The sequence below is a fragment of the Crocodylus porosus genome, unplaced genomic scaffold (assembly GCF_001723895.1).
Source record: "Crocodylus porosus isolate Cpor-Errol unplaced genomic scaffold, CroPor_comp1, whole genome shotgun sequence".
NCBI lineage: Eukaryota > Metazoa > Chordata > Crocodylia > Crocodylidae > Crocodylus > Crocodylus porosus.
Genome location: NW_017728949.1, coordinates 27,934,348 through 27,950,631, shown reverse-complemented (window position 1 = coordinate 27,950,631; position 16,284 = coordinate 27,934,348). Strand labels below are relative to the sequence as shown.

At 41.8% G+C, this 16,284-nt stretch overlaps 1 protein-coding gene across 1 annotated transcript in view; it reads right to left on the bottom strand.

The window, feature by feature from the left end:
- Positions 1-1,946: 1,946 nt before the first annotated feature.
- TMEFF2 (transmembrane protein with EGF like and two follistatin like domains 2) overlaps positions 1,947-16,284 on the bottom strand; it is a 215,519-nt gene continuing 201,181 nt past the window's right edge. The window contains exons 8-10 of the mRNA XM_019554486.1: positions 13,400-13,523; positions 11,794-11,952; positions 1,947-2,278 (exon numbers count right to left, since the gene is read on the bottom strand). Of these exons, the coding sequence (XP_019410031.1) occupies positions 2,182-2,278; positions 11,794-11,952; positions 13,400-13,523 (380 nt within the window). The 3' untranslated portion in view covers positions 1,947-2,181. The remainder of the gene's footprint in view (positions 2,279-11,793; positions 11,953-13,399; positions 13,524-16,284) is intronic.

The following is a 16,284-nucleotide window of genomic DNA, read 5'->3' as shown; positions in this document are numbered from 1 at the left end:
AAGTCCATGAATTTAATAGGGCCAATTCTGACCCATATTCAATCTGTCGCATGGCAATAACAAGTGAAATAGTCCTTAATCCTTATTTTGGGTGTCTTCTTCCAGGCCAGGGCTAAGTAAGTTGATTTGAGTGGAGAAGTACATTGCAACTTATTTTATAATAACTTTAGGGTCAGATTCTGACACCCTTATAAATTGGGAATAGTACCATAGTCTGTGGTCAATGAAAACCTATTTAGGAGCAAGACACTATTCATGAATGAGGTTTTCAGACTCCAATCTTTATGTTCTTAAAGTTTAAGATCCCCTCTTTGTAACAAAACACAGAGCAGGTACTTGTTTCTTAAAGGATAAGTCTCAAAGGTTTTAAGTTGCCATGGAAATACCTTAATATCTTATCCATTATTTGGATGTACAACCTAAAAGTTTTTCTTATTTTCTTGAGGTATACCCACCATTACACATAATGGAGTGGGATCATCCATGAAGTTATTCATGAGGTACTTTGAGAGCGGTTTTCACCTTCTCCTTGAAGAGAAATAAATTATATCAACACACTCATAAGGAACAAACAGCCCTGGCATTTCAGCTGTGATTATGTTATTAACTTTTTTTTTTACCTAGTAATTTTCACTCAACAAAAAGAAGCAATTTTCACTCACCCCAGTGACCAAGAGTTGAAGATTGCTGCATGCAGTACCAATATGTGTGTTTGTGGTCCACCTTGACAGTTACCTAATTCCTTTCCAAATAGAAACATTATCCTCCGTGTATCCCCATAACAGTCAGATAGAATTTCCATTTCCCTTTAAGTTATGATTTAATTTAGAAGACAATGATTCAAAATGCCTTGGGGAAGTAAAGGCAGAACATGAGGGGGAACAAGGTTGGTGAAATGTAATTGACTCCAGACTCTGAAATATTTATTCCTCCTCTATATAGGTAAAGTTAAGGCCACGTCACACTTAGGACATGCTAATTACACTTAAAAAGAGCATCCCTATGTTCAAGCAGTAGAACACGTGCTAAGTGCACTTGTGTTGTAGTAAAGCTACAACTTTTTGTGGGAGGACTGTCTCCAGATTGTATTAAGCAGCACGTATTCAGTTATCATTGGACTGCTCCATGGAGATAATGCAAACATTTTGTGGTCTTGCTGCCAGTGGTGGAAGCCATTGGTAGGAGTGGCACCCTCTCCAAGGCTTGGCTTCCTGTGCCTCCCTCTGCCTGCTGCCAGCAGCAGAGACCTGGCTCACTTTGGTTTCTCCCTCATCCAGAAGCAAAGACTTGTCTCACCCAAGGACCAAGCAATAGGAGCAGAGCCAGTGACAGGAGCATCACCCTGTCCTAGACTTGGCCCCCTGTGCCTCCCTCAGCTCCGCCACCAGTGGCAGAGACCCAACTGGCAGTGGCATGCCAGGGGCAGGCACTCCTGGGCTGGGTGGCACTCAGCATGTGGCAGTGAGAAGTCAGGCTCTGGGCATGAGGGTTGCCCATCCTCATGGACAGATGGGCAAGCTGTGACACCTGGTGCCAGATCAGTGTCCTGGAGACACAGCCAGCTCCAGCCCTTCCAAAGTGGGCTGATATTGTAGTAGCATTAGTGTGTGACTACTTGTAATACATTCTAACTTTTAACAGGGCACGATAATGCTCACTTCAGTCTCAGATAATAACTATAATGTATGCTAAGTGCCTTGTGTGACAAGGCTCATAGCCTTTGCTCACACCCATACTTTTGCTTGATCCTAGAACCACCCTACCCACTGGATCCAGCAGAAACAGAATTGCCACTAGAACTGGAATAAGAAAATGATATGTTAGTGTCCATTACTAGGACCCAAAGACTATACACATGAGATACAGCACATTTAAGAAAGCCAGCATTTTTTCTCATCAATGAGTATTTATTATATATAACAAATACATGAAAAAGAAAAACTATATTGTGTGATATAAATAGTTTATTTACATTACAGAAAAACATCAAGACAATGTATACTATTTCAAATATATCCATACATAATCAAATATAGCTGTAGTACATGTTCTCATTGGTGTAGATTACCACAAATGCAAGGCAACATGTGTAGATCTTGTCTTAATCTTTTGTCTATAATACTGTATTTTGTAGTCCAAGCTCTCTGCAGTTAATTTTGCCATTGTGGAAACATGCGGTCTTTAAATTAACCTGGTCGATGCTCTTGTTGTGTTGTCTGAACTGTAGTGCCCTGTGTTTTGCTTCTGTCTGTGGATTCTGTTGCTTCTGGGACATTTTCTGAAAGAAAGGCAAAAACCCCCCATAAACACTCAAATTTTAGCAAGGTATTTGCTTAACGCAATGGCTTGGGAGATTATATGAAGATGGGAAGCTGAGGGGAATCGGGTCTCTCTCACCGTCATTAGATCATCCTCCCCAATTGGGTGAAAAGTAGACTCAGATAATATAAGGACATTCTTCTTCCCTTGGGTAACCACTGAAAAACACCAGCTTCTATGCCCTGAACCAGTCTAAGAGAGCACTCAAATTCTATGTGCCAGCACTATAAAGTAGTTAATGCCAACACTACGGCTGTGTGAACAAAGGTTTACCCCGATGCCTTGTAACAAGTATGCACTACAGCACGTTCCTTGATTCCTATCTCACATATTCATTCTCAGTACAATTATTTTCAGCAAGCAGCCAAAGACGACAGACTAGGGAAGATCCCACACATATTTACCAGATACCATAATTCCCTGAAACTTTTTTTCTTTTTTTTCTGTGAAGTGCTAGGCAGATGAGAGGAGGAAATATTCTGTGATATGACTTATGAAAAGCTATGAAATCACAGTTCCTAGAAGTGTCCATGAAAATAGCTAATGTACTTAAGGATTCCTGTACAACACAACATTCCTTCACTACAGTGTTTAGTCAAAAAAGACACTCCCTGCAGATGCTCAAGTATTATTTGGATGCCTGTCATAGCAAAATTCTTATACCACATCAAGGCTGTGCACCGCTCAGTGGAAGTTATTTCAGAGTATGAATCAACTTTTAACTACAAGCTGTATTGGCTTTAGGGCTATTCAAAATAATTTTTCACCAATAGGAAAATTACTTTTTGCACTGCCTTGCATACAGCACACCCTCAAATAAAATACACACTATGTTTTTATGGAAGGCAGAATGTAGAAAAAAATGATTTTTTCCAGAGTTATAGCCAACTGTGGCAGAGTAAGTCCTTCTGGAAAAACCGAGTGTCCAGGACGTGTGGCATTCCAGAGACAGTCTGGGTGAAGCAGAAGGAATATCCTAGTGTGGCAGACCAGCAAAAAGACTAGGCCCTAGACCCTGGTAAGGGTCTAAATTTACTGCACTGTAAATGCACATGTAGACACGCCCAGCAAGGAGTTATAATAGAATCTGTTGCATAAAATTAACCACAACAAGTATTAACCGTAAAAATAACCACAACTGCAATAGCCTCTGAAAATATATGTTCCCTTTGCATTTTGGGTATTAATAGAAAAATGGCAATCTGTAAAAAGACAACCATAAACAGAAAATCTTTTAAATATTTACTCCGGTTAAGCTAGGTAGTAACGGCAGAGCATAAAGCAAAATGTTTCTTTTATAACTCTGGACTGATTTCCCCCTCATCCTTAATGTAACAAACTTTCTCATCTGAGGACCATTTTGCCTTGTCTTCTGGAATGCAACAGCAACACAGGAAGGATACAGAGATCCTCCAAGCACACTTGCAATTTCTTCTACATTATAAGCATAATGGCCCTTTCCCTCAAAGTAGCTTTATAAAGAGAATTATTTACAATACTCAAGAGACCATACTGACATGGAAAGGCCCCATTGTATTTCCTTGCTTTACTGTTCCATGCAGGCTTAGACCACATTCTGAGCTCATTTACAATCCCTGAAATCCTATTGATTATACATGAGAGGACAACATGACCCTTGCTCTGTTACACTGATAATTTATATAATGTTTGCCTTTCAAAACTGCTGCAGAAAGTGCCATGGAAGCAAAATACAATGGAAAAACATTTTACTACCAGCTGAAAATCAGAATGGAAGAGGAAATATATATTTTTTTCTCTTTAAGTAGAAATTAGGCCCCATCCTGGAAATGCTGCTGAAAGGCTATATTTTCATGGACAGAAAAGCAATGTTAGATGGATTCTTAAGAGCTTACCAAGTCAGGAAGTATGATTACATAGTTGTTTGACAAAACAAGGGTGAGCTTGTCCTGATAAGATCTCATTTGGAAGTTTAATGGGACTACTCCAATTGAGAGCAAAGGCTGCATAATTATGCTCTTAATTTTGCTTAGCTCATGAAGGCTGAGTGGTAGGCCATCTTCATAATGGGAAAATTAAGTGTCTGTCTATGGGGTTACCAGATGTGGCATAACTTTCGTTCTGAAACCATGGAGACTTTGCTTAGCATGTGATTTCATGACAAACTCTGTATTTAGAGGCTGGATGTGTTTAAGTTAGCAGGCCCAGATGATCTTCATCCAAGGGTGCTGGAATTGGCCAGTGGCATAGTAGAACCACTGGCACGACTGTTTGAGCACTCATGACGCTCAGGACAGGTCCCAGAGGACTGGAAAAGGTGCAATGTGGTCCCTATTTTCAAGAAGGGGAAGAAGGAGGATTTGGGTAACTACAGGCTGGTTAGTCTCGCCTCTATCCTTGGGAAAACCTTTGAAAAAATTATTAAGGATCACATTTGTGGGAGTCCAGCAGGAAAAATAATGCTGAAGGGCAATCAGCATGGGCTCACAGCAGGTAGATCCTGCCTGACTAATCTTGTTTCTTTTTACAACCAGGTCACAAAAAGCTTAGACGCAGGAGTCAAGATTACTTGGATTTTTAAAAGGCTTTTGATACAGTGTCTCATTCCACTCTATAAGGTGATATTGAGGGACCCAGATCTCTTTAGCTTCTGCAAGAGAAGCCTGAGAGGGGATCTAGTGGCTGTCTACAAATTTGTGGGAGAGGACAGCAAGGAATAGGAGATGCTCTGTTTACCAGGGCACCCCTTGGAGTTACTAGAAACAATGGCCACAACTGTCAGAGAGCAGATTTAGATTAGACATTAGGAAGAACTTCTTTATGGTAAGGGTTACCAGAACTGGAATGGGCTTCCAGGGGAGGTGGTGCTCTCCCCTACCTTGCTCTCCCCCAAGGTAGGGGGTCTTTAAGAGGAAACTGGACAAGCACCTGGCTGGGGTCACTTGACCCCAGTGCTCTTTCCTGCCCAGGGCAGGAGGTTGGACTCAATGATCTACTAAGCTCCCTTCCAACCCTAAACATCTATGAAATCTATGAAATTCACCTCTTGTTCATAAAAAGGTGTGAATCAAGGCACTGTAACAAATACAGGGATGATTCACAGAATAATGTGTCACATGCATACTGGCCACTTCATATCTCAGACTACTCCTGTTCCTTTGACTGCTGAACAGGAGAGCTGGCAACACAGGACCTTCTGGCATGCCACAAAAGAAAGAAAAAAACACTACGCTAAGAATCAGAGGGGTTTCCAAAATTCTTAGCAAATCCAAAACAATGCTTATTTGACTACTGGCAAGAGAAGGCCATCAATTAACAGAACTAGTGCAATGCCTGTACCTACATCTAAATGTGACCTGTAAATTGTCACTGAAGAAACGAAAAGAGGTGGAGATCCATTTTTCAAATCTGGATGCATAAAAACCCATTCTAAGTGCCTAGGTACTGAACAGACATTTAGGTAGCTAACAATATATTATGTAGCTTTAGGCCTCTACACTTGAAAACTGGATCCTTACACCATAACTAATAAGCACAGTTAGGAATATTTTCAGGGTACTCCAGAGATGCAAGTTAGGTATGTGCTGGCATTAAGTAGTGGCAACAGTACCTGTATTTAGCTTCGAATTCCTGTAACTGTAGTAACACGGGGAGAGAAAACATCAGCCCTAAGGTGCTCTAACAGTGAAGAAAGAACATACATTTTTGAAGTTGGGTTCAAAGGTTTTGATTTAGTTAGGTGAATGGTAGGCATATATTTAGATGAGTGGCACTGGTGGGGTAATAGAACTGGACAAAAGGAGTGTTATCCGGTGAACCCAAGACATCTCAGCTCAGCAGAATAAATGTACGCTGGAGACAAATTGGTTGGATGCAGTGGGACTTCCTTCTAAAAGGTAATGAATTCTCATAATGATGATGAAGCCATTGCATCCAAGGTCAAAATAACTGAATTGAAATGTACACATTATTAAGTGATTTGTTGGAAGGACAACATATATATTGTGATTTTCTAATATTCTACTCTTGCTAGCTATTCATTGATAGGAACAAAATTATGTTAAAAAGGATCCTTTTTTAACGTATAGGTCCCAAAATCAAATTGCTTTAGTACTTCCATTGCTTAAATGAGTTATAAAGTTAAAATCAGGGATCCTGGTTTTCTCTGTTAAAAAAAAATCACAATTTTTCCATGCAAATTCTCTGATTAAAAACCCCCAAATCCTCATTTTTCTGTGATTAAAATGAAATGCCACTATATACATATGTATCAGTTGAACACAATGTTTTATTGATATATTTACAATTTTAAAGCATTTTGGAAGCTTACCAGTGCCTCAATCACTATAATAAAATAAATTCTAAATACCTAGAAATGTTAGCATTTGGCTTTGGGTTTTTTAACCATGGAAAATCAGAGCTCCCCTGACCCCTTCACTCACCAGGATGTGGGTCCCGCTGCAGCTATCCCCCTCCCCACCCTGCTTTGTGATGCTGAGCAGCCCTGATATGTTGGTGCCATGTCCATACCATTGCCCCTCACTCTGGACTCTCAGGCCCCACCATTCCTGCTTGTGCTCTTCGCTCCCCACCCACAGTCCCCTCACCCCTGCTTGTGCCCCTCATTCTCCACCAAAAGCTTCCTGGCCCCCAACCCTGCCAGAGGGGGCCCCAGCTGCCAGCCCCCTGTACCCCTGAAGAAGCACCCGAACCTGGGCATGCTGCAGTGGAATAGAGTGTGGAGCCCAGTTCCTCTTCCTCCATGAGTGGAACAGCCAGGGTAGAGCCTATGGGGGGGGGGGGGGTGCAGATGTGGGCTGTCTGCTGTAGGCTTGGGCTCCCCACCCCACTCCCTGGGGCATCCACAGCCCAGCAGGTAAGACCCGGTGCAACACAGCAGAGCATGGCGAGGAAGATGGATGCCACCACTATGAGCCTCATGCAGCCATGGCGAGGCACCCTGTGCCCACCTGGCAAGAGCAGTGGTGGCAATGTGGAGTTGTGCCCCTTGCTGCTGCTGAGTGGGTAAGGGGCACTTTGCCAGGGCTCATGGCATTGATCTTCCCTGCCCTGCTCTGCCAGATCTCGCCCACTGGGCTGTGGAGACCCTGGGGGCGACTCTGGACATGTGGCTGAAAAGGGCAGCAGGGTGGGGAGGAGCCCAAGCTAACAGCAGGCAGCCTGCACCTACCCTGCACACAAATCCGGGGGGCATGTGCCCCCCATGTCTCCCTGGGAGTGTATGCAGCGGTGGTGAGCCAGCCACCCTGCCGATGAGCCATCTGCCACCCCATCCTGCTTCCTGTCCAGACTCCATGGCCACACATTCTGGCCCTGGGCCCAAGCCCCATTCACTGCCCCAGCTGGGCAGCAGTCCCAGCCCCAGCTCTGCCCAACTCCCTCCCTCCCTAACTATGGGGGGGCCTCAATCTCTCCCCCCCCAACTTACCTGTGGAGAGCTGCTTTCAAGGCTGCTTGGTGGTCATGTGCATGTGTACGTGCATGTGCACACATTCACATGGTGTCCCCTGCCTGACTACTCTCATTCTGCTCCCCGAAACACCGTTTCTTGCATTTTTCTCTTTAAAGAGAAAATTGATTAAAAATGAAGAAAATCTGACTTTATGCCACATTTTCCCATTGTGAATGGAAAACCTGGATCCCTGATTATAATGCAATGTGGGACCCAAGTATATGACATATATGAAGTGTGTCTTAAGAGGCATGTCAATACCTTATAATAGGGCTGTCCAGCTGGCAGGCTGCAGACCCTGGTGGTCAACTCCCTTGCTGCTGTGTGGTGAAGAACGGGCTGGAGGTCTGTGTGTTGCCTACACAGCTCATGTGGCAAGGAGGGGATGCAGGCTGCTGGTGCACCTCCCAGAAGGGCCCTCCCCACAGCATGCAGACTGCAAAGTGTGTGTCCTGGAGGCTGCACGTGGTGCTGCATATGGCCCCCACCTATACCAAAGTTGGACAGTCCTTTCTTATACGGTTTTTTTATACTCAATGACCAGCTAAGTTGAGCAGAGGTTCTCCAGGATCCTTAACTCTAGCCAAGATTTGTGATAGTTTGAATAGAAGACCTATACTTATTTATGAACATAGCTGTTAAAACAATGTAAATGAGGAACCAGAACAGAGGCCTTCTTCCTTTTAGCTGACTGGACACACTGGCTTAAGTCATTCATGGTACAATTCACAAGCAGGTAAGGCACATTATCCAATCATTTCAAATAAATGTAGTTATTTTCATAAATAAGCTACTATAACTAAACATTACAATGGACTAAAAATACAAAGCATTAAGGGAAACTGCTGAGAGTCATCATAACATTGAACCATACCTTTATATTTTCCCATCGTCTTTCAACTATACATTCAGACTCTTTTTTGCTTAGTCTCTCTTTAGTTGGGTACTCTTTTAAGTACCTTACTCTGAGCTCAGACCTGTCCTTGTGGCTCATTGTTACTCCTTCCTTCAATTGCACTTGAGGACATTCTGTACTCACAGGAACAGGCCTCTGTGCTTTAGAAAGCACCACATATGTTTGTGGAACAGAATGATTTTTATATTAACAAGTAGCAAAAAAAGAGCTAAAGATGATGATAAATAAGAATAGTGATACTTAAATGGCACGAGTGCTATTTTGGATATTGAAAGCCAAATCCTCTACTACTCAAAACTGATGAAGCTGAAATGACATTATCAGCAGACTATTTGGCCACAAGAAAGTCTAAATCATTCAAGTTTAGTTATATTTTTATACCATTGGAATGGCCTGGGATTCAGCTGGATACACTCAAGTTTTCTAAATCATACTAGTGCAAAACATGAAATTCCATGCAGGTTTGTAACCAGAACACTTTGAAGTTGTGAATACAGGCCCTTTTTCTTCAGACACTGAAGTTCTTGTTTCAGTTTAGAAAATGTAACTCCCACTTTTATGTTAGGTTAGAACAGGGGTGGGCAAAATATGGCCCGCAGGCTGCATCTGGCCCACCAGGCCATTCTATCTGGCCCGTGGGGCCCCTACAAAATTTAGAAAATGAATATTTATCTGCTCCTGGCTGCTTGTCACAGATGACAGGAGCCGGGGCAGTAAGATCCAGGGGAAGCTGGTAGCAGGACTCAGCAGCTCAGCAGCAAGACCCACCCAGCCCCGACCCCCGAAACTGGAAGCCTCTGCCTGGAAGAGGCTTCTGGCTTGGGACTGTGGGGCTGTTTACCGCCTCCCTCTACCACAGAGGGAAACTCAGATAAGAGAGCTGACACTCCCCACTACCTGTAGCTGCCATTTCTCCACTTTCCTGCCTGCTGCTGGCCGCTCCACCACTATGTAGCTCCTGGCTGCACTGGTAGACTGTGGGAGCACGGGGCCTGTGCCGGTACCCCAGGCCAGGAGCAGGAGGGGGTGTGTGTGTGTGTGTGCCCGTGTGTTCATAGGTAAGTCCCACATGCACACCCCACCATACACATTCACCCATACCCCCTATCGTACTGCCGTACACACAAACCCCCATACCCACACCACCTCATACACCTCAGCCACTCAATTAGTAAATAAATACATAAACACATGCATTATGCAGATTAGAAAGTGTAAGGAAAAGATAACAAGTGTTTAAAATATCAGTGGGGTATGGTAGTTACACTGCAGTACCATAAAACCTCGAGTAATTCTGTTATGTAGCAAGGATTCACTATACTTTGCTTTATTGCCTGTAGTTGACAAAACTAGAGTTATTTGAAGAAAATGATGTAGAGGATTTTTCAATCTATCCATTACTTTTCCATTTCCTTTTTTAATATACACTGTATGTTTGGTTGTTTGAATTATCTCCATGTTCTCTGAAAGCCACTTCAATATAATCCATTGCCTCTTCTGGCATGTACTGTTGAGGGTAAACTTGATGGACTCAACTTGGCCAGAAAGCAGTTCAGAGCCTCAGCAGATGATTTTGTTTTATGCCTTTAGGCCAGTGGAAGATTTATGAATCATTTTTTTGTCTCTTTCTAGGAGCAAATTCTGCACTTGTCTGCTAACCAGAGAATGCAACACAGATAGTGAGATATATTAGAGGTTTTATTTTCTATGGAGGTATGATATCTGGTTTTTATTTTCTTGTCTTTTTAAGAGGAATTTATTTCTAAACAATGTGATTTATTGGTAGAGCTGTGAAGGGGCTGAATGAGTTTCACCTTGTGATTTCTGAGAAAATCCTGGAGAAGCTTGGAAGCCAGAGCTCACTTTGAACTCTTCCAGAACTAATAAAACTGGTTCACTGATAGAGTACAGTAGCACTTGTAGGAATGAAAGGAACTGGATTTCCCCCCCTCACCCACCTATGGGGGACAGTTTCCATGCTAATAAACCCTTCCTTTTTATTTACCAAAAATACTTGGTATGCTTAGATATTTTTCTAGGCCTCCATCCAACAAAGAACTTAACAGAAGTGCACAATTTTAAGCACATGAACAGTCTTATTGATAAAAATAATTTCAGTATGAGTATGTGGCCCTTTTCAGGGGGCTTAGGCCAAACTGTGGACATGTAGCTAAAGCAAAAGCCCCCAGACCTGTTTTACAGTGAACCCTTGCAGACGTTACAACTACTACGTTCAACAGAATGTTCAAAATAATTAACCTGTCCAGCTGAAGAAATAATATCCTCAATTTAGATGAAGCGAAACACCTAGCAGGAAGCAGCTTGCAAGAAGTCCTTGATGTGTATAATTGAAACACAGCACTTTGTAGTTGTAGCATAATAATTTAGCATAAATAGTGACTGCTGTTACCCAGTGTATCAGATATAGTCTGTCGTATAATAAGTACACTTTTGGTAGAAAAACAAAAAAGCAGCTTTGTTAGATAAGACCATAAAATGAGAGAAAGAAAACAGGACAGCATTAAGAAGAAATCCTCCGTTCCGTTTCCCAGGGACATAAATCCTAGCTAATTGACACCTGCAAGAACCATGGAAGCACTGGCTGTGTCAGGTTCCCAGGGTCTCAGTAAGAGGGAAAAAAACCTGAATTAGCCAATCAAGAATGCTTGTTAGAGGTAAGGGGCTTGATCAAAAGGAAATGTAGAGGGAACATGGGAAACCCCAGCATACTAAAGTGCTTAGCTGGATTGGGGATATAGTGATGGGCTCTTAAGCAATATATGTGCAAGTTGAATTAGCTTTAAAGTGACTGTTGCACCAGTTGCCTCATTTATATTCTGCTTATTTATATAAACAATATTTTGTCCAAGCAACTGAATATGGAATATGAAAATTCATTTGCTGTATGTGCTGGGCCCCACAGTCTGATTAAACTGGTACAGAAAATACAGTCATAATAATAAATCAGCACAATTCTTTTCTTTAGTTCAGTGAATTAAATAGGCTTTGTTATCAGCATCACTGTAGTAACCAATGTAATCAATGAATATAGTACGTAAAAACAAAAGGAAATTTCTTTATATTGTAAAAAGATAGCGATACTGACCTTGTAATACAAAGGACTACAACACAGATGATAGCAATCTGGATAGTCCCAATCACAGCTGCTATTAAGACATACTGAAATCGTACCGGACCTGGAACCACATATAAAACGCTGTAGTCCTTTTTTTCACAGTGTTGTCCAGTGTAGCCTGCATCACATCTGGAATAAAAGATGGTTACCCAGTAACTTACAGTTCGATGTCAATTTTAAAAAGGGCCTGGACTATACTTCAGAATAGATTTTAAGATGTAAATACTTAATTGCTTTGTTGGCTTGGATCCTTAATAACTACATTAGTGAAGATACTGTGCTGCAGATCTAAGTGTTGGCCCTTATTTCAATGATGCTCTAACTTGCTAATGGCACCAGGTACCTTTGTGAAGCCTGAGACCATGCGGGTCAAGGGGAACCCAATCCAGTCCTGGTGTCAGCAAGTTAGCAAGAGGGAAAAGTAGTACCCAGACCTTTCCAGATGTTTAAAGGATTGGGTTTATATTCTGCAATCCAAGTTCAGTTTACAACTCCCTCAGCATTGGGATAATAATCTATTTAGTGTCTCACATGGCCCAAGAATTGTACTTCTCCATTTGTGGGGAAAAGAGACATCCAACTCTAGACTCTTATCCAGATTACTCAGTAAACAGGTAAAGAGCAATCATTCTAGGCTCCATGTGCAATGCAACTGGGTGGCTCTACAAATGGAGACATAAGGCATCTCCCCACAAGCAAGAATGTACATTTCCCTGGGGACAACTAGCAGCAGCACATATTTGTGCTGCTGCTAGTTGTACCCAGGCATGCTGCTGCATGTGCACTCTGGCATGCAGCAAACTGCCCTGGTCGGGGTAGGAGAGGCTGGAGTCAGCACCTGGGTTGACCCCAGCATCCTGTCTTGGGGTCCTCCCAGGGCAGCAGCGCCAGTGATCCAGGTGCATGGAGCCTGGATGGCAGCCAAAGCATGGCTCTGGCTGGCCAGGCTCCAATTCTGGGCAGTGCATGCTGCAGCCATGTGCACCATGCCACTTTTTTTGGGCACATTTTTTTAACACTGAAATCTCTCCGTGTCAAAATAAACCACCGCACTGCAAATTAGCAATGTGGCAAATGTGTGTATGTGCAGCATGTGTAGTTTGAGGCACTACAGCCGGGTTTGCGATACCCATGCGGATGTGTCCATAATGTACAGTTTTGTCCTGCCCTCTTTATCCTGCAAAAAGGATTATCCTGCATAAGTAGCCCTCTTTATCCTGCAGAAACCTTTCCTTGTCAGTGCACTACCTTGCTACAAGTCCAGCAATAACACCCATTAGATACCATTGCTCTTGTTGGTGCATTTTTTAGAAATATTTAAATATTAGGCCACTGAACTGAAAGTTTTTGAAGGTTGTTGAATGCTTTTATAATCAATTAACATTGTGAATAATTCAATACAGACAGTTCTGCTACATAAATTGGGACCTTGTTGCATAATTTAGGTCTAACATAAGTCACAGTACAAGAGGCCTTAGCTAGAATTTATTTTTCTTACTGCATTTAGATTACGCATATTAACAAGTCTGCCTCCTCTGCTTATTTATCATCATCTGTTCAGTAACGAGAGTGTTACCTGCAAGAAGGTTCCAGCATATTGGTAGAGTGCTCACACTTCCCATGCATGCAGAAGCCGTTATAGTGTTCTGGACAAGGGATGTAGATCCCTCTGGCACTTTCTTCCAATTTATTTGCATTCTCTGTGAACACAGGTGAAAAGAACATTAACCTGAAAATGCATTGTGAGGTGAAGTGAGAAGAAACAGTGTGTTAAGAGCTCAATGTAAAATATAGAAAAAATTCAAAAGAGTAAGATGTGAAAGATTCTGATTTAGGTGTTAAAAAAAAGAACTATGGGAATGATTTTCACCTTAAAACAGGTACTTAATCAGAAATCTTAGATAGGAATAAAATATAGATACAGGGCTATGTCAGCTATTTTGCTGTTCTTTTGGATACATAATTCCTAGTAAGTTCTTGCAGTAAGACTCAATTTTACTATTAAAAATAATAATACAGCCCAATGATAAGATATTCCAAGGAAAATGTCTAAAATGTTTAATCATTTTGTTTTGTTTTTTTAAAACCTCTTTCCAAGGCTCCTCCAGAGATAGGAAGAATCTGGCTTTCCAGAAAAAATATAGCATTAAGCAGGGCTGTACATTCAGTGTAAGGAAAGCTAGTTTTGTTATTAAAGCACAGGCGTATGTTTCTGGAAATTTGGATTTATATTCCCAACTCTGACACCAACCTCCTGTGTGAAACTTGGCATGTCACTTGCTGACTGTGTGCCTCAGATTCCACGTATGCAAAATGGGGTATCACTCCCTATGAGGTGTCCTGCCACTAATTTGTTTAATGCTTGTAGAGTGTCTGGAGATCCTTAGATGTGAAGTGATGCATCATTATATATTATCTCACAGTATGCACATGTATTTTTCCAGCAGCATTAAATGGGCACTGAGCATGTGAATCAAAGAAAATATTTATCCCTATGTAGTAAGTAAATTGAAGGCTCAGAATGATATTTAGGTTTAAATGGATCTATGTTTAACAGTTACATAATGCGTTGAAATGCCTAAGTACCATCTGCAATATCCTCACATTCATTTTGTAGAACATCAAGTTGTTAATTACCCTTGATAAGTACATTCAAAGCCCTCCTATCTGGGTTAGGGATTGTGCAGCCTACTTCACAGGTTTTTTTGCTTAGTCTTGGTTCTGTGGAGTGTGTCAGACTGTCTGTCCCTATAATGGGTGTGAAGAGTGATGCACAGTGCATCTTCTCCCGATGCTCCCCATGCAAATGCCAGACACAAACACAGTCTCTACATGAGGTTGAGACTGCTGCCTGTTTTGCTTTAGGCCCAATGAGACTGAACAGCAAAGGGACAAATCACTCCAAAGGGGGAGGAGAACATCTCAATCCCAGCTGACCAGGGTTTTTTATAGGGTGGGTGAACCTGAGTCAGCAGAAAGGAGGAATGTGCTGCACAATGTTGAAAATGGTGGGAATTTTTTTCCCCCAAAACTCTTTGGGATTTTTGTATTTGAAAAACAGCAGGTTATCAAAACCAAAACTGTGGAAAGGATGAGTTTTGATACATTCCTACTTTGAAAACACCTCGGAAAAAGTTTTGAACTTGCCTTAAAGTTCTATTTTTTTTTTTAACTCAAAAACAGTTTTTTAGGTTGAAATTTAAGTGAACTTATACAGTTTTAATTAAATATTTCCAAATTATCAAACAAACTGTTTGTTGATTTACATAATTGTTTTATTGGGTTTTCATCATCTCAAGACAGAAGAAGTATTTTGAAATATCACAAATACTCACAGGATAGGAAAATAATTTCCTGCTCAGTTCTAAGAATAAACAATTAGCAGGGTGAACATGCTTTCCCATGCACAGTCTGGCCCCTTAGCAAACAAATCGGTCCAATATCTTTCTTTCTGTATCTTTCTGTTTTCAAATGTCATATTGTTCCATTTTTTCCAGTTCCATTCTGATCTATGATATTATCATTTCCAAAGATATTTAAAAATACCTTGCTAATATTTCTACTACTATTTTTGCTATTAAAGGTGGATAAAGAAAAAAATATTTTTTTGTTACAGCCATCCGATATAACGTGATGCTGACAGAAATAGATGGAAGCTAACTTTCACAAGCTCAGGAGGCTCATTGTTGAGGCCCTAAGGGACCATGACTTGACAGGAAGAGGAGTCCAAGAGGAGTGGTTGCTCCTCAAGGGAGCAATCCTGACAGCACAAGGGATGGCCATCTCATCTTGGAGGAAGGGTAGCAAAAGGGCTCAGCAGAGAAATTGAGGACCCCCTATGCCTCAAAAGAGAGACTTATAAAAGATGGAAGGTTGGAATTACCACCAAGGAGGAGTAATCCTCCGTAACTTCAGGAAGCGGATCAGGAAAGCCAAGGCTGCAACCAAGCTCCATCTGGCTTCACATATCAAGGACAACAAAAAGTCCTTTTTCAGATATGTAGAGAGTTGGAAAAAAAGCAAGGGTAACATTGGACCCCTGCTGAACCAAACGGGACAGTTGATAACTGACACCCAGAAAAAGGCCAACCTGCTTAATGGGTACTTTATGCCAGACTTACATCTGCCCAGAGGAACCGCCCTGCCTAGCATGATGCAGGACTGCGAGGGTGAGGGCGTATTTATACCCAGCATTGGTGTTGATCTAGTAAAGGATCACCTTGAGAGGCTGGACATCTTCAAGTCAGCCAGTCCTGACAGATTACACACTAGGGCACTCAAGAAGTTGGCAGGTGTCATAGCTCAACCATTGACAAAAATATTCGAAAACTCGTGGTGCCCAGGTGAAAGGACTTGCATTTTCTGAGTATGGTCTCTAAATTTTATACAACCACGATCATGCATATTTAGCATTAGGCATGTTTAGGAATTAATTAGCATCTAGGAAAAACATCTGTGTCA